The 22,396-nt window shown below is 40.6% G+C and overlaps 1 protein-coding gene across 1 annotated transcript in view; it reads left to right on the forward strand.

Moving 5' to 3' along the window:
- The first annotated feature begins 2,581 nt into the window (after positions 1-2,581).
- Positions 2,582-22,396, forward strand: part of lgi2a (leucine-rich repeat LGI family, member 2a) — a 29,674-nt gene continuing 9,859 nt past the window's right edge. Inside the window, exons 1-5 of the mRNA XM_020491226.2 lie at positions 2,582-2,902; positions 8,479-8,550; positions 18,168-18,239; positions 18,435-18,506; positions 20,806-20,877. Coding sequence (XP_020346815.1) covers positions 2,703-2,902; positions 8,479-8,550; positions 18,168-18,239; positions 18,435-18,506; positions 20,806-20,877 — 488 coding nt within the window. The 5' untranslated portion in view covers positions 2,582-2,702. The remainder of the gene's footprint in view (positions 2,903-8,478; positions 8,551-18,167; positions 18,240-18,434; positions 18,507-20,805; positions 20,878-22,396) is intronic.

The following is a 22,396-nucleotide window of genomic DNA, read 5'->3' on the forward strand; positions in this document are numbered from 1 at the left end:
GAGCCGCAAGTCTTTCCAGAGCCGCCAGTCTGTCCAGAGCCGCCAGAGCCGCCAGTCAGCATGGAGCAGCCAGAGCCGCCAGTCAGCATGGAGCCGCCAAAGCCACCAGGAGCTGCCAGAGCCGTCCGTCAGCCAGAAGCTGCCAGAGCCGTCAACCAGCCTGAGCCACCCTTCAGTCCTGAGTTCTTATGATAGCTTCACGGTCGTTATTTGTTTATTGTTTTTGTACAGTTTATTTCGTGTTTTTTGTCATCTATTAAATTATGCATTCACACCACGCTGCGCTTTGGTCCGCTTCTTACGATGATCGTGACAGATATCCAACAACTGTAACTTTTAATCACCTGCAATCTGCAGTTAGAATGACTGTCAATTTATCTTTCTGTAGTAAAAGATACATTAATCAATCAATGTGCATGCAGAAACATAGATATTAAAACAAACTATTCTAAAAAAAACTTGCAACAAAGCCTGCTGGGAAATATGGTAATGAGGCCTCTCCCATGTCTTTTTCAATCAGAGTTAACAGAAATAAATTCAATGCAGTTGAGTAACAACAACACCATGTGGTGTTGATTCCACTGTGATTCAAATAACCCTTCATTTATTCACTGTAGGTGGCATCAATTTCAATCCCACTGGTGTTAACCCCTCTAGAATCAACATTCAGATATAAAACTTACAACACTTTTTACCTCAACACCGAGATTTTTAACACCTGCATATTTCCTGTCGATGGACAGAGCCATGCTCTGATTGTTTCTATTGCAGAGGCTGTGGTACAGCTACGCCTAATCAGACTTGCCTGTGCTAATGGGCCTCCAGGCAAAGTAAAATGATACAAATTACTTTTTTGATGCACGCCCCTCAAATGATACAAATGTAACAACAGCCTGAGCACACAGAACTTGAAACAACAATACAGATGAAACCATGTGTGCAGTATTATCTGAGTGGCACTGGTGCTCCCAAATCAAAATTCCATGTGCATTCCACAGGTCACTTTTATAAGTGTGTTCCAAAAAATTATCAAGATTAGGTAATATTTCGCGGCACACCTGAGAGTTCCAGTAGAGTGAAGCATAATGTACTGTACTCTGCTATCCTATACTGTACTTAACTGTAGTCTACTGTACTCCACTCTATTGAACTAAACACTGCTGTGCTGCACTGCACTCTAATCACTACTGTGCTGTACTGTCAAATCAAATCAAATGTATTCATATAGCCCTTCGTACATCAAATCAAATCAAATCAAATCAAATGTATTTATATAGCCCTTCGTACATCAGCTGATATCTCAAAGTGCTGTACAGAAACCCAGCCTAAAACCCCAAACAGCAAGCAATGCAGGTGTAGAAACACGGTGGCTAGGAAAAACTCCCTAGAAAGGCCAAAACCTAGGAAGAAACCTAGAGAGGAACCAGGCTATGTGGGGTGGCCAGTCCTCTTCTGGCTGTCCCGGGTGGAGATTATAACAGAACATGGCCAAGATGTTCAAATGTTCATAAATGACCAGCATGGTCGAGTAATAATAGGGCAGAACAGTTGAAACTGGAGCAGCAGCACGGTCAGGTGGACTGGGGACAGCAAGGAGTCATCATGTCAGGTAGTCCTGGGGCATGGCCCTAGGGCTCAGGTCAGTTGAAACTGGAGCAGCAGCACGGCCAGGTGGACTGGGGACAGCAAGGAGTCATCATGTCAGGTAGTCCTGGGGCATGGTCCTAGGGCTCAGGTCCTCCGAGAGAGAGAAAGAACGAGAGAACGAGAGAATTAGAGAACGCACACATATATTCACACAGGGCACCGAATAGGACAGGAGAAGTACTCCAGATAACAAACTGACCCCAGCCCCCCGATACATAAACTACTGCAGCATAAATACTGGAGGCTGAGACAGGAGGGGTCAGGAGACACTGTGGCCCCATCTGAGGACACCCCCAGACAGGGACAAACAGGAAGGATATAACCCCACCCATTTTGCCAAAGCACAGCCCCCACACCTAGAGGGATATCTTCAACCACCAATTTACCATCCTGAGACAACTTGTGAAATGTAGATGATCGGTTCAGATTTGGTCCGGTCCAGAACAACCAAACGTGGTCATGTTTGGAGCGGGGCTCATTAGAACCAGGCAATTTTTACATTTACATTTTGATCATTTAGAGATCTACAGTCAGTGCATTCAATTAAGGTATATAAACAAATACATATCACAGTCATAGCAAGACAAAAACGTTTCTGTAACCTTTACTGAGAATGTTGAAGTGTTCCATTGTTTTTTTTCTCTTGGTCAGCTTTTGAAAAAGCAAACATAAGTGCATGTGACAGATGGGAACAATAATACACATTCCACACAGCAATCTTCAGTTGGCTCCATTTTCTCTTTTAAATTGTAATTCAATGTCCAGAAAATAAGTATTTTCACATAATTGCAATTATCCTACAAAAATCATACCGGTATTCATTGAAGTTTATAAACAAGCGCACCCTAAACCTATGCGGCTACACTCGAAAGTCCGCTGTGGAGATAACCGCTCTTTAACCAAACTATCAACAGAGTACTGGGTATAATAAATAATTAAATTGCGCGAAGGGAGCTGCAGCTGAATTGCTGATGTAAGGGGTTCAGTGCAGCATTTCATGTCGCAGGGTGGAAGGAAGCTTTGCAATCTGCCCGGCGTTTATTGCTATCTCACACATGCAAGTCCGACAAAAAAACATGCTGTCAATAGTTAAAAACTGCGTATTATTTTCAGTTGTGTGCTTGTACATAGCTACGCCGATTTCTTTAAAAAGGGTTTCCAGATGTCCTTCAGCATGCAGCTGTTCCAAGGAGTCCATCATTTGTTTTGGATCTTCCTATGTCCCAAGGATCATCCCGAACGACATTAATTCACTGTAAGTAACTTCAGTCATACCTGATTTAGTCTAGGCTACTAATAATTGTCTTTATCGCTAATGCAAGTTATGACATATGAACGAACGAGTTATAGTAGGCCTACATATCTCATATTGTATAGGCTAAGAGATGTTTGTGGTGACACTCGCACAAGCTCGTTATAAAAAATATTTAAAAAATAATATATATATACATGCAATGACATAGGGGAGACCGGGGCTAACACTTTGGCTTATTTCTGAAAAAACTGAGTGAGATTAATAATATTTTTATACAAACATAGGCTACATGTCTCAGCTACCATTGCCCACTGTCACTACGTTTCTAGGACATACCAGTCATATACAATTTAAACCGAAGGTGGTGGAGGTGAAATATTACATTTAACCCCACAGACTGGGTTAAATGTAACACTGTCTTCAATTGTAGAAATTAGGGGTTATAGAAAAATGTTATTATTTGAAACTGATATTAAGATAAAAAATACACTTAAATGAACAAATGTTTTTTACAGTTTAAGAATGCCATATTGACCAGTAACGGTGTAGCCAGAATTTATTAGCATTCAAATGTATGAATTAGACTTAATATATATATTTTTATCCTATTTCTAGTTGATGTAAAGACGTGACATTTTATACAATTATGTAAATATGTCTAAATCCCATAATATATTATATAATTTTTGGTAACCTGCGTTTACAACTAACCCTGTTACAACTAGCCCCCATTTACTAATCTGAGTCTAATCTGAGGTTTGTTGGGAAATACAACAATAATGAATTAACTATACTAATCAAAATACCTCTTCATACGGATCAAAATTAGGCCATGGCTACGGATATGTGTTTTTGCGTCCGGAAAGCTATTTTTTAAATCTGAGGATCCGAATCACGTTCTGCGCATGTGTTATTTTACGTTTTTTTCTGATTTAGCTCCTGCTCATACTCCCCCTCCCTTCACGTTTCGCTCTTCTGAGCCATGATGTTGCCTTTGTTTTTGCCTCATATTTTTCTGAATATCTGAAATAAAAACCCTGCAGCGATTTGAACGAACATTCCAAAACATATATATTATCAACCTTCTGTGTCTGTTGTAACGGATATTGCAGATGCACAAGCAGGACGCAGTCCTTACACTTTGGACACATTTTGTATGATTATGTAGACTAATCTTTATAGTTGCTGCCATATCATGGTTCCTGAAAAAAGTGTATAAGGACCGGTAAAAAAATTATCGGACATTGGGCGAGTTCGTTTTGCATCGCCCGGTGCCATAGGTATGCCATATATACTGATATCGTGTCGATAATAAATAGCTGAATGCATGTCAGCAGCTAAGAAGACCATGGAACCGCTAGACGGCCTGTTTGTGTCGTATGTACAGTATCCTTGCAATACTAACAACACATTTTGGACCAACATGTCGATATTGTATTTTGTGGAACACATTTAAATAGCTGCATGTAGCCTAATCCCCTCCTGAAAAAAAACATGAAATCGCGTTTATGCCTACTGAGGAATGGAATACAATAGTTTGAACAGTGTTGTGTACAACATGAAATGTGTAAACTACCCCAGTGACCAGACAAAGACGATCAATGAGGGGTGAGTGGCGCCAGGACACTCAGCACAGCAGCTAAGTAATCACCGGAGTGAGCACAAAAAATATCCTGCACATGTACAGCAATATCCGTATTTTGCGGCAAAACTCTGTATCAGTAACCACTCCCGAGGGTTCCCGAGTGGCGCAGCGGTGCTAGAGGGGTCACTACAGACCCTGGTTCGATTCTAGGCTGTATCACAATCGGCTGTGATTGGAAATCACATAGGGAAGCGCACAATTGGGTCACTGTCGTCAGGAGTAGGCCTTCATTGTAAATAATAATTTGCTCTTAATTAACTGACTTGCCTATTTAAGTAATGGGGAATGTTCTACAGGTCAATAATCAAAAAAGAGAGGCAGGCAAGAATATAAATTTTAGGGCTCCATTTTTTTTTTGTCAATACAAAAAGGAAACGGATTTAAATGGATTTAAATAAACAGTGCCTTCAGAAAGTAGTAACACCCCTTGACTTGTTCCACATTTTGTGGACAACGTGAAAACATGTTTTTAGAAATGTTAGCACATTTATTGAAAGTGAAATATCGAAATATCTAAATTACATATGTATTCACACCCCAGACTCAATACATCTTAGAATTACCTTTGGCAATGATTACAGCTCAAATCAAATTTGATTTATTTGTCACATACACGTGTAGCAGATGTTATTGCAGGTGTAGCGAAATGCTTGTGTTTCTAGATACAACAGTGCAGTAATATCTTAAAATTCACAACAATACAGACAAGGCACACAACCTAATAGTAAAAAAATGGAATTAAGGAATATATAAATATTAGGATGAGCATTGTCAGAGTGGCATACACTAAAATACAGTAGAATAGAATACAGTATATAAGATGAGTAAAGCAAAAATATGTAACCATTATTAAAGTGACTAGTGTTCCATTATTAAAGTGGCCAGTGATTTCAAGTCTATGTATATGGGGCAGTGGCCTCTAAGGTTCAGGGTTACGAAACTGGGTGGAAGCCGCCTAGTGATGGCTATTTAAAAGTCTGATGTCCACCATTGTTCCTGTACCTGCCACCCTACACCCACTTCAATTTGCATACTGCCCCAATATGTCCACAGATGATGCGATCACCATCACACTGCACACTGCCCTATCCCATCTGGACCAGAGGAATACCTATGTAAGAATGCTGTTCATTGACTACAGTGCGGCATTCAAGATCATAGTACCCTCCAAGCTCATCATTAAGCTTGAGGCCCTGGGTCTCAACCCCACCCTGTGCAATTGGGTCCTGGACTTCCTGACGGGCTACCTCCAGGTGGTGAAGGTAGGATACATCTCCCCTTTGCGATCCTCAACACTGGGGCCCCACAAGGGTACATGCTCAGCCCCCTCCTGTACTCCCTGTTCACCCATGACTGCATAGCCAATTACACCTCCAACTCAATCATCAAGTTTGCAGACGATACAACAGTAGTAGGCCTGATTACCAACAATGACGAGACAGCCTACAGAGAGGAGGTGATTGCACTCAGAGTGTGGTGTCAGGAAAATAACCTCATACTCAACGTCAACAAAACAAAAGGAGATTATCATGGATTTCAGGAAACAGCAGAGGGAACACGCTCCTATCCACATCAACGGGATGGAGCAGGTGGAAAACTTCAAGTTCCTCGGCGTACACATCACTGACGATCTGAAATGATCCACCCACACAGACAGAGCGGTGAAGGCGCAACAGCGCCTCTTCAGCCTCAGGAGGCAGAAGAAATTTGGCACCTAAAACCCTCACAAACTTTTACAGATGCACAATTGAGAGCATTTTGTCGGGCTGTATCACCAGAGGGTGGTGTGGTCTTCCCAACACATCACCGGGGGCAAACTACCCACCCGCCAGGACACCTACAGCACCCGATGTCACAGGAAGGCAAAAAAGATAATCAAGGTCAACAACCACCCAAGCCACTGCCTGTTCACCCTGCTATCATCCAGAAGGTGAGGTCAGTACAGGTGCATAAAGCTGGGACAGAGAGACTGAAAAACAGCTTCTATCTCAAGGCCACTGTTAAATAGCCACCACCTAGGCGGCTTCCACCCAGTTACGTAACCCTGAACCTTAGAGGCTGCTGCCCTATATACATAGACTTGAAATCACTGGCCACTTTAATAATGGTTACATATTTCTGCTTTACTCATCTCATATGTACAGTGGGGCAAAAAAGTATTTAGTCAGCCACTAATTGTGCAAGTTCTCCCACTTAAAAAGATGAGAGAGGCCTGTAATTTTCATCATAGGTACACTTCAACTATGACAGACAAAATGAGGGAAAAAAATCCAGAAAATCACATTGTAGGATTTTTAATGAATTTATTTGCAAATTATGGTGGATAATAAGTATTTGGTCAATAACAAAAGTTTATCTCAATACTTTGTTATATACCCTTTGTTGGCAATGACAGACGTCAAACGTTTTCTGTAAGTCTTCACAAGGTTTTCACACACTGTTGCTGGTATTTTGGCCCATTCCTCCATGCAGATCTCCTCTAAAGCAGTGATGTTTTGGGGCTGTAGCTGGTCAAAACGGACTTTCAACTCCCTCCAAAAATAGGTACAAATAAAACGAGTCCTATATTGACATAACCTGAAAGACCGCTCAGCAAGGTAGAAGCCACTGCCCCAAAACCGCCATAAAAAAGCCAGACTACGGTTTGCAACTGCACATGGGGACAAAGATTGTACTTTTTGGAGAAATGTCCTCTGGTCTGATGAAACAAAAATAGAACTGTTTGGCCATAATGACCATCGTTATGTTTGGAGGAAAAAAGGGAGGCTTGCAAGCCGAAGAACACCATCCCAACCAACGGGGCTGGCAGCATCATGTTGTGGGGGTGCTTTGCTGCAGGAGGGACTGGTGCACTTCACAAAATAGATGGCATCATGAGGGAAAATTATGTGGATATATTTGAAGCAACATCTCAAGACATCAGTCAGGAAGTTAAAGATTGGTCGCAAATGGGTTTTCCAAATGGACAATGACCACCAAGCATACTTCCAAAGTTGTGAAAAAATGGCTTAAGGACAACAAAGTCAAGGTATTGGAGTGGCCATCACAAAGCATTGACCTCAATCCTATAGAAAATGTGTGGACAGAACATAAAATGCGTGTGTGAGCAAAGAGGCCTACAAAATTGACTCAGTTACACCAGCTCTGTCAGGAGGAATGGGATTCACCCAATTTATAGTGGGAAGCTTGTGGAAGTCTACCCAAAACGTTTGACCCAAGTTAAACAATTTAAGGGCAATGCTATCAAATACTAATTGAGTGTATGTAAACATCCGACCCACTGGGAATGTGGTGAAAGAAATAAAAGCTGAAATTAATCTCTCTCTACTATTGTTCTGACATTTCACATTCTTAAAATAAAGTGGTGATCCTAACTGACATAAAACAGGATATTTTTAGGATTAAATGTCAGGAATTGTGAAAAACTGAGTTTAAATGCATTTGGATAAGGTGTATGTAAACTTCCGACTTCAATTGCATGTACATAGTGTACAGTTTGCCACTACTTTCCTGCACTGTAAAAACAGAAAAACAAGACTGTCCACTGATCATTGGACTGCTACAACTGGTCTGCCTCCTCTGGCCTGCCTCCTCCTTTGAAACTGTACCTTTTTTCTATATATATATATATTTATATATATATATATTTTTTAAACTTTTATTTAAGTTAAGAAAAAATTCTTACTTTCAATGACGGCCTACCCCAGCCAAACCCTCCCTTAACCCGGACCACGCTGGGCCAATTGTGTGCCGCCCAATGGGACTCCTTGATTACGGCCGGTTGTGATACAGCCCGGGATCGAACCCGGTTTAGTAGTGATGCCTCTAGCACTGCAATGCCTTAGATCGCTGTGCCACTCGGTCCCCTAAATGTAATCTTTTCTACTTTTAATTTGCTCTGTGCTTACTCCATAATCTTACTATCTTTCAGGAGCATTGTCAACGGGTCCTTCTCCGAGATCAAGGAGACCATGTTTGCTCACATGCCATCTCTCCAACTTCTGTGAGTCAATGACACTTGTACTATACATGAATATGCAAACGAGACATGACTACCAGTATGTGTGTCCATGGGAATGGGTAGGGGTTTAACCAGTTGGGAAATTAAGTTGAACTCAACAACAGATGGTCATAAAAAGTGTCATTCTTTAAAAAAAATGATGTTTGAAAATTGATGACAGTAAGTCACTTTGGATAAAAGCATCTGCTAAATGGCATATATTATTATTATATTTAAGTTTGCGACTGTAGTTACGTGTATTCACATCATAGTTAAGCACCTGCTAGTGTTGCTGCAGGTATAAAATCCTAGGAAATGTTCTGAACCAGACACAAGCTTAATAAATGAATGTCTGGTTGTGTGTGTGTATGTGTTTTGCGGGAGCAGGAGAATCTTTGTTGCTTTGACATTTCTGAAGATAACTATTTATTTCATCCGATTTAGTGATTCATTTAAGTTTGTCCCTCATTTTAAGCTCAACCCTGTAACGTGAACTGAACTCTTTTTTTAATATGGTAAAACTATACCTTTTTTTAATCAAAATAAAACATGTAACATCTAGTCGTCAAATCATAGTGTAAAAGCAGGTGATACTCTTTTTAGCTATTTTATGGTGTTTTGTGGTAGAAAACATAATAGATGTTACTCAAAGATTGATGGGCTACACATGTTTTAACAAGTTCAAATGTTTTGTTAAGTTTGCATTTAATTGCACACAACATGCTTCCATTCCCCCTGTCACAAGGGGAGTTATAGCTGATTTTAAGATGAAATTGTCAACCCTGTTACTTTAATTGGCATTTTTCTTAACTTGATCTCTTGAGATGGTAAAACATGATTTTTCTAAAGTTGAACATTATGACAGAATATAAACATTTAGTAAAAAAAAGAAGTTATTTTAACCATAAAATAGTTATTTTTGACAGAATTACGCTACCCAAAAAGCACTCTATTTATGGAACGACGCATATCTATTTAGCCAAAGCCAAGACATGACTGTTGTTCTTACCCTATTCTATTCCTATTCTATTCCTATATGACTTGATATTCATATAGTTTTTGTGTGTTTTTTAATTACCTTAACATTTGACTTGTCTATTTGAGCATGTAGACTTAGTGGAGTGCTCAGTACTGAATTTGATGATGAGCATACCTAGCAAACAGGGGATGTCCTGAGCACATTCGGTGACATTCCCATTAGGTCCCTTAAGAGTTTCGAACATTGTGTGATGGTCCAAAGGCAATGTTCTCTGGGGGACCTTTGTCTAGTCCCCTATAAGTTCCTAGGATGTCACTGAGGACCATATCAGGACGTTTTTAGGACATTCTCAGGATGTTCATTTTACTAGTCCTTAGACATTGCGTGATGGTTCCAAGGGAACGTTCTCTAGGACTTTTCTTGAGACGTGTCTTTGTTCCCTGTAGGTTTTGTCTAGTTCCTGGTTTGTCCCGGGGATGTCCCCGAGAATTTTTTTTGATCTTTCTTGGGAAGTTGTGTCATTTTGTTTAATTCCCGGTTTGTCTCAGGGACACCCCTGAAGCCTTTTTTTAAGATGTTCTTGGTACATTGTGTCATGGTCCCCTGAAGCTCCCCTGATTGTCCTAGGTGTCCCAAACCATGATACACTATATATACTGAAGTATGTGCTTCTACACCTGCATTGCTTGCTGTTTGGGGTTTTAGGCTGGGTTTCTGTACAGCACTTTGAGATATCAGCTGATGTACGAAGGGCTATATAAATACATTTGATTTGATTTGATTTGATATGTGGACACACCTTGAAATTAGTGGATTCGGCTATTTCAGCCACACCCTTTGCAATACGCTCTACAGAGTTCCAAACTGTCCCTGGAAGAACTGGTCGTCGGGAGCTTCGGCCGAGCAGCCACACACACACAAGCCTTAGATCACCATGCACAATGTCAAGCATCAGCTGGAGTGGTGTAAAGCTTTCCGCCATTGGATTCTGGAGCAGTGAAATGTGTTCTTTGTAGTGATGAATCACACTTCACCATCTGGAAGTCTGACGGACAAATCTGGGTTTGGCGGATGCCAGAAGAACGCTACCTGCCCAAATGCATAGTGTCAAATGTAAAGTTTGGTGGAGGAGGAATAATGGTCTGGGGCTGTTTTTCATGGTTCAGGCTAGGCCCCTTAATTCCAGTGAAGGGAAATCTTAACGCTACAGCATACAATGACATTCTAGACGATTCTGTGCTTCCAACTTTGTGGCAAAAGTTTTGGGAAGGCCCTTTCCTGTTTCAGCATGACAATGCTGAACAAAATGAGGTCCATACAGAATTGGTTTTTCGAGATCAGTGTGGCCTTCACAGAGCCCTGAACTCAACTCTATCGAACACCTTTGGGATGAATTGGGATGCAGACTGCGAGCCAGTGTAACGGATGTGAAACGGCTAGCTAGTTAGCGGTGGTGCGCACTATAAATAGCGTTTCAATTGGTGACATCACTTGCTCTGAGACCCTGAAGTAGTGGTTCACCTTGCTCTTCAAGGTCCGTGGCTTTTGTGGAGCGATGGGTAACAATGCTTTGAGGGTGACTGTTGTTGATGTGTGCAGAGGGTCCCTGGTTCGTGCCCGGGTATGGGCGAGGGGACAGACCAACTCCATATTAACGCCCATGATTTTGGTATGAGGTGTTCGACAAGCAGTTGTCCACATACTTTGGTCATGTAGTGTAAATGAAGTAATGAAAAATGTATCAGGGTTTTAAGGTAAGTGGTATGCTATTCAGCTAAAATAGTGTAAATTATTTAAACAATGACAATGTTATTGCATTTGACATGATCATTTACGACTGACTTTCCAATATGACCCTACCTGTGCTTTGAATTCACAACCTCTGGATTTGGAGTATGCTTTTTCTTTCTGCTGTGCCACAGTTTGTAGAATTTCAGAAGTCCCCTACACATGTATTACTTATAGTGCCATCTACACTGCTATTTTAGTTATCAGTTAATCTGACTATTCTTTCATTAATTTCATTTATTTGAGGTTGGTTTTTTAGTATAGTTGTCTAATGTTGGTGGGGCATATTATTCTGTTTTAATGTTACTCATGAATCACTATGATAAATATAATGGATTTTGTTGAGTGTTATTTATTGTTTTTTTACCCCCTTGTTCTCCGCAATTGCCATGTTCTCTCATCACTGCAACTCCCCAATGGGCTCGTAAGAGGCGAAGGTCAAGTCATGAATCCTCCGAAACATGTGCTCGCTTAACCAAGAAGCCAGCTGCAACAATTTGTCGGCTGAAACACTGTTCAACTGACTACCGAAGTCAGCCTGCTAGGTGCCCGTCCTGCCACAAGGAGTCGCTAGAGCGAGATGAGCCAAGTAATGCCCCCCCGGCAAAACCCTGCCTTAACCCGGACAACGCTGGGCAAATCACCGCCTTGTTGAACTCCCGGTCTCGGCCTGTTTTGGGATCGAACCCCAGGTTGTAATGACATCGTGTGCCTTAGACTGCTGTGCCACTCGGGAGGCTGTTGAGTGTATTTGTAACTGAGCTGAGATTTAATTTGAAGTGAAAAGTGTAGGAATAGGCCTACAGGCAATGTGCATTTTTGGGGCACTGAGAAAATGCCAGTTCTGCTGAGCGCAATACTTGAACATTGTGGAAATTCTGTGCAACTTCCAGTTCACTGTGAGCACTGTACCCGCTTTAAGTTACAATTTCAACAGTGGCCAAGGAGGCTACTGTGGCCATTTGATCATAATGTAGGCCTGCCAGAGTGGCCTACCGTCAAAAACAATGGAGAAAAATGCATCCCATTACATTTTAACATGAAAATATAGCTGTTAGATCATTCAACCTACAGTAGCAGCAAATGTGTGGTGTTCAATGTAAGTCTACATTCCATGAAACTTTAGAAAAACCTGTTTATCCACTTATCTTTCAGACAAGAAGATGACTGAAAAGGTTGTGTTTGATGCAAGAAACCACTTTACAAAATACAGTTCATTATTATTCCCATACCATTATTACAGAGAATCAGACAAATTATGCTACCCTCTGCCTACTGGCTACTTAGATTATTCAAGGCTGTCTCAAAATACAACATTGCCCCTTTAAGACATAAAGAAAAGCTCTTTACCTTACTCGCTTCTCAAAGATATCTAGAAATGCACACATTTTGTGCTCTTGTAGGAAGCAACCACTACTAGAAATGAGCTATAACTGTGCTAATGAATCACTACCTAGCAAAGAATATTAACAAATGTGCACAAGTGACAATTGTTTTGATCTCAAAACAAGCGCATCTACAAGTGACCGTTCATGCTGTAAACACAGTCCTGTTCAAAGTGAATGGCACAGATCCATATATGGCAATGGCTATTTGCATATACAGTGCATTCGGAAAGTATTCAGACCGCTTCACCTTTTCCACATTTTGTTATTCTAAAATAGATTAAAACACTTTTTTTCTTCATCAATCAACACACACTATAATACTATAATATACACTATAATGACAAAGCAAAAACAGATTTTTTTGAAGTTTATAAATAAAAAAATAATGCATTTACATAAGTATTCAGACCCTTTACTCAGTACTTTGTCAAAGCACCTTTGGCAGCAATTACAGCTTTGACTTTTCTTGGGTTTGACGATACACTTGGCACACCTGTATTTGGGGAATTTCTCCCACTCTTCTCTGCAGATCCTCTCAAGCTCAGCAGAGGGAGCACCCCCTATCCACATCGACGGGACAGTAGTGGATAAAGTGGAAACTTTTAACTTCCTCCGCGTACACATCACGGACAAACTGGAATGGTCCACCCACACAGACAGCGTGGTGAAGTAGGCTGTATCACCGCCTGGTACGGCAACTGCTATGCCCACAACCATAAGGCTCTCCAGAGGGTAGTGAGGTCTGCACAACGCATCACCGGGGGCAAACTACCTGCTCTCCAGGACACCTACACCACCCGATATCACAGGAAGGGCAAAAAGATCATCAAGGACAACAACCACCCGAGCCACTGCTTGTTCACCCCGTTAGCATCCAGAAGGCAAGGTCAGTACAGGTGCATCAAAGCTGGGACCAAGAGACTGAAAAACAGCTTCTATATCAAGGCCATCACACTGTTAAACAGCCATCACCTACATTGAGTGGCTGCTGCCAACATACTGACTCTGTTTCCAGTCACTTTAATAATAAAAAATGGGATGCAATACATGTATCACTAGTCACTTTAAACTATGTCACTTTATATAATGCTTACATACCCTACACTGCTCATCTCATATGTATATACTGTACTCTATACCATCTACTGCATCTTGCCTATGCCATCGCTCATCCAAATATATTTTATGTACATATTCTTATTAATTCCTTTACACTGGTGTGTATAAGGTAGTTGATGTAAAATTGTATTTCGCTGCATTTTGCTGCACTCGCATTAACATCTGCTAACCGTGTGTATGTGACAAATAACATTTGATTTGTTTTGAAGTGGGATGGGGGGGGGCGGAGCTGCACAGCTATTTTCAGGTCTCTCCAGAGATGTTGATCAGGTTTAAGTCCGGGCTCTGGCTGGGCCACTCAAGGACGTTCAGAGACTTGTCCCGAAGCCAAAACCTGCGTTGTCTTGGCTGTGTGCTTAGGATCATTGTCTTGTTGCAAGGTGAACCTTCGCCCCCATTCTGAGGTTCTGAGAGCTCTGGAGCAGGTTTTCATAAAGGATTTCTCTGTACTTTGCTCAGTTCATCTTTCCCTTGATCCTGACTATTGTCCCAGTCCCTGCCGTTGAAAAACATCCCCACAGCATGATGCTGCCACCATCATGCTTCACCATAGGGATGGTATTGGCCAGGTGATGAATGATGCCTGGTTTCCTTCAGACGTGACGCTTAGCATTCAGGCCAAAGAGATCAATCTTGGTTTCATCAGACCAGAGAATCTTGTTTCTCATGGTCTGAGAGTCCTAAAGGTGCCTTTTGGCCAACTCTAAAAGGGCTTTAATGTGCCCTTTACTGAGGAGTGGCTTCCATCTAGCCACTCTACCGTAAGGGCCTATTTGGTGCTGCAGAGATGGTTGTCCTTCTGGAAGATTCCCCCCATCTCCACAGAGGAACTCTGTAAGAGTGACCATCAGGTTCTTAGTTTTCTCCCGGACCAAAGCCCTTCTCCACCGATTGCTCATTTTGGCTGGGTCGGCCAGTTCTAGGAAGAGTCTTGGTGGTTCCAAACTTCTTCCATTTAATAATGATGGAGGCCACTGTGTTCTTGGGGACCTTCAATGCTGCAGAAATGTTTTGTTACCCTTCCCCAGATATGTACCATGACACAATCCTGTCTCAGAGCTCTACGGACAATTCCTTCAACCTCATGGCTTGGTTTTTGCTCTGACATGCACTGTCAACTGTGGGACCTTATAATAGACAGGAGTGTGCCTTTCCAAATAATGTCCAATCAATTGAATTTACCACAGGTGGACTCCAATAAAGTTGTAGAAACATCAAGTATTGATGTGAGCTCAATTTCAAGTCTCATAGCAAATGGTCAAATGGAAGTCGGAAGTTTACATACACCTTAGCCGAATACGAACCATCAAACAGGCAAAGCGTCAATACAGGACTAAGATCGAGTCAAACTACACCAGCTCTGACACTTGACGGATGTGGCAGGGCTTGCAAACCATTACAGACTACAAAGGGAAGCACAGCCGAGACCTACCCAGTGACACGAGCCTACCAGACAAGCTACTTCTATGCTCGCTTCGAGGCACATAATACTGAAACATGCATGAGAGCACCAACTGTACCTGAGGACTGTGTGATCACGCTCTCCGCAGCCGATGTGAGTAAGACCTTTAGACAGGTTAACATTCACAAGGCCGTAGGGCCAAACGGATTACCAGGACGTGTACTGCGAGCATGCGCTAACCAAGTAGTAAGTGTCTTCACTGAAATGTTCAACCTTTCCCTGTCCGAGTCTGTAATACCAACATGTTTTAAGCAGACTACCATAGTGCCTGTGCCCAAGAACACTAAGGTAACCTACCTAAATGACTACTGACCTGTAGCACTCACATCTGTAGCCATGAAGTGCTTTGAAAGGCTGGTCATGGCTCACATCAACACCATCATCCCAAAAACCCTAGACCCACCCCAATTTGCATACCGCCCCAACAGATCCACAGATGATGCAATCTCTATTGCACTCCACACTGCCCTTTCCCACCTGGACAAAAGGAACACTTATGTGAGAATGCTATTCATTGACTACAGCTCAGGGTTCAACACCATAGTGCCCTCAAAGCTCATCAATAAGTTATGGACACTGGGACTAAACACATCCCTCTGCAACTGGATCCTGGACTTCCTGACGGGCCACCCCCAGGTGGTAAGGGCAGGTAACAACACATCCGCCACGCTGATCCTCAACACAGGAGCCCCTCAGGTGTGTATGCTCAGCTCCCTCCTGTACTCTCTGTTCACTCATGACTGCACGGCCAGGCACAACTCAAACACCATCATTAAGTTTGCCCCAACGAGACAGCCTATATAGGGAGGAGGTCAGAGACCTGGCCGTGTGGTGCCAGGACAACAACCTCTCCCTCAATGTGATCAAGACAAAGAACATGATTGTGGACTGTTGTGGACTACAGGACTACAGGAAAAAGAGGACAGAGCATGCCCCCATTCTCATCGACAGGGCTGCAGTGGAGAAGGTTGAGAGCTTCACGATCCTTGGTGTCCACATCACCAACAAACTAACATGGTCCAAGCACACCAAAGCAGACATGAAGCGGGCACGACAAAACCTATTCCCCCTCAGGAGCCTGAAAAGATTAGGCATGGGTCCTCAGATCCTCAAAAGGTTCTCCAGCTGCACCATCTAGAGCTGACTGGTTGCATCACTGCCTGGTATCACTGCCTGGTATGGCAAATGCTTGGCCTCTGACCGCAAGGCACAACAGAGGGTAGTGTGAATGGCCCAGTACATCACTGGGGCCAAGCTTCCTGCCATCCAGGACCTCTATACCAGGTGGTGTCAGAGGAAGGCCCTAAAAATTCAGCCACCCTAGTCATAGACTCCAGCCACCCTAGTCATAGACTTCTCTCTGCTACCACATGGCAAGCGGTACCGGACCACCAAGTCTAGGTCCAAGAGGCTTCTAAACAGCCTCTACCCCCAAGCCATACGGCTCCTGAACATCTAGTCAAATGGCTACCCAGACTATTTGCATTGACCCTCCCCCTTTCCACACCACTGCCACTCTCTGTTGTCATCTATGCATAACTCTACCTATATACCGTTGTATGTACATGTCAACTAACCGGTGCCCCCACACATTGACTCAGTCTTGGCACCCCCTTGTATATATTGTTATTTTTTACTGCTGCTCTTTAATTACTTATTACTTTTATCTCTTATTCCTATCTCTATTTTTTTTTAACAGCACTGTTGGTTTGGGACTAGTAAGTAAGCATTTCACTGTAAGGTTGTTGTATGCGGAGCATGTGACTAATACAATTTAATTAAATTTTATATTGCGTTGATTCGAGCCACAATTCACACAGTAGAGCTATTGACATTGATAGTGTTAACTGATAGTGTTAACTAAAGGGGAAAACTAAAGAGTTGAGTGAAGTTCAATCTCATGCTTCTCTGCGCGGGCTGATATTTATTCTGTGCGGCACTCAGAGGGAACATTACCTACAGGTGTAATCAGTCATTGATACAGACATTGTGGCGTAGCAGAAAAATTGAAATGTTGTGAACCTAGAGGTTGTGAGTTCAAATCCCAGGTGAGGATGTGTTCAATAATAATTGCTGTATGAATGAACATATACAATGTATGTCGAATTGTGTTAAATACAAAACCTCCAGGGGACCATAACATCCCAAGAATGTCCTTGGGGATGTCCCAGGGAACTAGATAAAACCTCTAGGGTACAATGACAGAATGTCCTGCTGACTTCGGGTGACCATTTTATGACGTCCCGGGGACATACTAACGGCTCATTATTGTTAGCAGGGTATATCCTTATTATGAAAGTGAGGAATACATAATATGGACACACTACTAGTCTGTAATCAGTAGGCAATTTAAGGACAGATGCCTTGTTCCAGTGTAAGGTACAGTTGTCCATCAGCAATTTACATTTTAGTGCGAGCATGACATTGATTGTGACCCTCATGTTTATAAAAAGGCTTATCATAGCAAAACTGTACTTTTGAGCTCATCTCAGATTACAAGGTCACAAAAAGGGAACATGGAGATAATGTATTGTCAGTGATATACTGGAGGACAGAGGTAGATTTATCCTCAAACCTAAACATCCCCACGCTGAGTAACACTATGATATCACTATAGTGAGATGACCATAATTTGAGGATACAATTTTGACTTATTTTTTGATTGCTATTCTTAGAAATGAACTTAACCTTTTAGTTATATAGTATATATCATGTTTAAAATATCAGTGATTCTACATGTGAATGTTTGTCAATGACGTGTGACAAATGTTATGATATAATGAATTATAATAAATCATAATTATACATTTACTTTTTAAACAATGTATTTCTATATTTGCACTTGTGTTCAAAGTAACTAACTGTTTATATATTTTTATCATAGACTTCTTAATTCAAATTCAGTGATGACAATAAGGGACGATGCATTTTCTGGCCTTCCACACCTGGAGTACCTGTAAGTGCCTTTCCCTTCATTCACTCATCTTTAAAATAATGATATACTGAAGCTAATTTTGTTGTTCAAGAAATGAGATACTGAGTAACTGTATCCCTTTTATTATAGTCAGGATTATTTATACGATACATTAGCCCCATGTGATCACACAATCCATTTTCTCTTTTGAAGTGCTGTATAACCTTTGTTCTTTAGGTTCATTGAGAGTAATAAGATAGAGACGGTCTCCAAATATTCCTTCAGAGGACTCAGGGACCTGACTCACCTGTAAGTTCAAATAATCATCATTGTCATTAGAGGAAGTTAGATTTAACAACTTGATGTTAGATGGTTCCTCACTTTCAAAGTAATCTATGGGCCAAGACTACGAATTTCAGCTAACTTTACCCACCACTAGCTAACAAGCAATGGAAGTGATAGGAGCAATCAACAACCACAAAAAATCATGGTCAAATCAACTGAAATCAACTACATTACGTGACCTGACAGAATTCAGATAGAAATTTGAGTTATAGATCTGTCATTCTAATTGAAGGTAAGTATGATACGTGTGTGTGTTATTGTGTGCTGTTATACAGTATGTGTTCAATTTCCTCCTTAAGATTTGTTTTTGTTTCTTTTTGTTCACCAGATTCTACAATATTGTTGGTTATTGAAAATATTTTTCACAACGGTATAGTTGGTACAATGATTCTCTACAAAATACATTGCTTGTTTTGTCACAAAAACTGAAATTAGGTGAACATTTTTGAATTTTAGCAACCAGTTAATGGCAGAGCAATTTCTACATAATGCAGCTTTAAAAGTGATTAGGCCATTACAATCACTTCCATTGATTGTTAGTGGCTAAAATTAGCTGACGTTTATAGTGGTTGTTTAAAGAAAACTGAACTATGGATTATAGTATCTCCTGGCCCATAGACTACTTTAATAAGGGCGAGGAACCATCTACTTTCAAGTTGTTGAATCCTGAACTTCTCCTTTAATTCCAGTGAAGAAAATGTATGTTTGGGGATAATGCAGTAGTATTTTAGCCCACATTGTCTTACCAGGGAATTACCAGGTCTACAAGGGCTTACCAGAGCTACAATGATATTCTACCAGAAATGCAACCTAATGGTTTCCCACTTATTTTCCACTTGCATTTGGTAGTAGTGATGTATTAATGTCAATTGAAGGCTAAGGGCTCTACTTTTAGCTTGTCACAAGGCAGTGCTATTGTCAAATGCAAGTAGGTTGGCCATTTTGGCTTGTTAATACTGGTGCTGTTATTTTCTAACCATATCGCCAGGGTTGGCAATTTACCGGTCTAACATCAGCTCGCCTGCACTGAGGTGAAAACTCAAATGGTAACATTTAATGATCTAGTGCTGTCAAAAACATGATTTCCCTGTGTTTCATATATACTTCCACACTATGAGGTTGGAATAATACTGTGAAATTTAGAAAATTATGACAATGCCCTTTTAGTGTAAGAGCTGTGTGAAAAGACCGCCTGAAATTTCAGCCTGTTTTGGTGGGATGGAGTTTTAGTCTGCCTGGTAAATTAGTTAATAGACCAATAAGAAAGAGAGTTCCAAACCTCTCTGCCAATAACATCTAGTTTCCCCTCCCCACTCAGAAATTGCTTGAGGAATTGCTTTTAGCTAAGAAGCTATTTTTGTTTCGTTTTGACGATTTAAATTGATAACAATCACAATAAGGTACTTAATTGTTAACCAGAAATTATTTTATATTGAATTTAAAAAATGTCTGCATTGGGCCTTTAAGACCAACCAGCATGTCTTAGTGGTAATACAGTTTTTTTATGTCAATGATTTTGTCAGTGGGTGGGGCAGAGTAGTATATTATAGCCTAATCTGGAGTTTATCACCAATGCTCTATTAAAAGATTACCTTTGGGAGCAGCAAAACAGTCAGCGGACATCCCTCTTTTCTTTTTATATTGGATATTATTTTTGGTCAGCTCCTGTGAAAAGTTTGGATGAGCATCATGTGCATTATACCCTCTACTTTTTATAGCCTACAATGATATTATGCTAATACAGTCTGAGTGTCTGACCTGAATGTAAAATTGTTTTGTATATAAATATTGCCAATATTTGCCTGTTTGTTTGTTTACTCTTTCTTCGGGTGACAAAGTTTGGCATAACAACAACAAATGTAGGCTAATCTTATTAAAATGTTTGGCTCGCACATGCAATGTAATTTACTATGGTCTAGTGCAAATGCAATGTGTAGACTGATAGACTTCTATGTCGAAGTTTCACAAAAATGTGAACTGCAAACATTTCTAACAAATGTAGAAAAATGGATGGATACTTATATTTGTTATTACTGCTGCACTGGTCATTGCGTTTGAAAACAGAGCTGTTGAAGTGTGTGAAAACACAATACTACTGAAATTTAAAAAAATAAGTAATGTATGAACATACAATATTGTATGTGAAAAAAATATTTTACCATTTTTGGGTATATTTTTTTTCTGGAAAATCTTGCCCTTTGGCCCTCTGTATTTCCATGATGATTAACTGCAGAATGAATATGACAATGCTGTTTTCCCTCAGGTCTTTGGCAAACAATAAGTTAAAAGCGTTACCCAGGGATTCCTTCATCGACCTGGACTCATTGATAGAGCTGTGAGTTGTTAAGCATGTGCATTCGATGTGTAGTGATTCTTTCTTTAACTGTAATAAAACATGTATGATTGCTTTCAGGATAACTTCAACAAAGGCCGTTTTCAAAGAAAGACTTGAAGGACAAGTTCTTATTTTTTTTCAACCAAATCTCTATTTTTTTATGTAAATGGTATGTTATAGAAGAGTTCAGACACTTTTTTGGTGATTTTAGTTTGTTATGAGAAACTGTTTTGAGAAACTTTTTCTGCAATTCCAGGGTAGGAATAAAATTAGTATTTTTACACTCTCTGTATAGTGATGCAGGTCTTTAGATGTTGTACATGTAAAATTGTGTCATTCCAAACTTTTTTGGCAACGTTATATTCCATTGTGTTAGACTCGAGCAATACTTTTCTGGCTAGCCAGCGCATGCGCACTCTTCTATAACGTGTCATTTACATAAGAAATAACCATTTGGTTAACTTGTCTTTTACATGTTTTCTTTAATGCTGAGCACAGCTCCCAGACTGTCTGCAAATGAACAGCTATGGCAAACCTTGCATGTGTTGCAGCTGTATTATACATACTGAATTGCTCATTTCTCTGGTTAATTTAACCTATTCTAATATTCATGCAGGGGAAGTAATCTAAAATTCATTATTTTGAGTAATCCAATGGATTACATTACTGATGACAATTTTAAACAGGTAATCTGATCTATAATGTAATTACAAACCATCAAAATCACAATTGGAAAAATTTTCATCAGCATAACACTGAAAGTAATTTTGTGTTTCTCCTAAAGGTAACACATACAATGAGTTTATTTTGATGAGTTCTTGAAAGAAACATGTTCTTGTAAGGATGAGTTGGAGGTGGAAATGAAGAAGGATTCTTACACCCCTAACCACTATTTGAATGCCATTCTTACTCTAGAGAAGGTCAGAAAGGTTGAGCGGTCTAAACTGAAGAAAGCCACAGGAATGGATGACTTATCTAATTCAGTTATGAAATCACCTAAATTGTTGCGAACACAATTGCGGACTCTTCCAGGCTTGTTTTGAGAACGGCATTATTCCATCTGTATCGTACAAATCTACAATCAAGCCTATTCCAAAATCCTCAAAAAATGACCCTAAAATCCCATTGAACTACAGAGGGATTACTCTAATTAGCACTGTATATAAATTGTATTCCTTCGTTCTAAATAAAGGGCTCTCTCACTAACCAGAACTGCCTGGTCAGCTTGCTGATGAATAGAATGGCTTTAGGAAAGTCAGAGCCTGTATAGACCACGTACATGTACACTGAGTATACAAACATTAACTCAATAACGCAACTCAATATTAGGAAGCTATTCCTAATGTTTGGTATACTCTGTGTATACAGTATACTGTCTCCAAAGTAATCCGAATGATAGAGAGAGAACCAATTTTTGCCTGTTTTATTGATTTTCAGAAGGCTTCGATTTGGTTAATAGAAACCTTGCTTTTAGACAAAAATGGGAATTGATGGAAGATTCTATGATGCAATTAAAGCC

The sequence above is a fragment of the Oncorhynchus kisutch genome, linkage group LG9 (genome assembly GCF_002021735.2).
Source record: "Oncorhynchus kisutch isolate 150728-3 linkage group LG9, Okis_V2, whole genome shotgun sequence".
Lineage (NCBI taxonomy): Eukaryota > Metazoa > Chordata > Actinopteri > Salmoniformes > Salmonidae > Oncorhynchus > Oncorhynchus kisutch.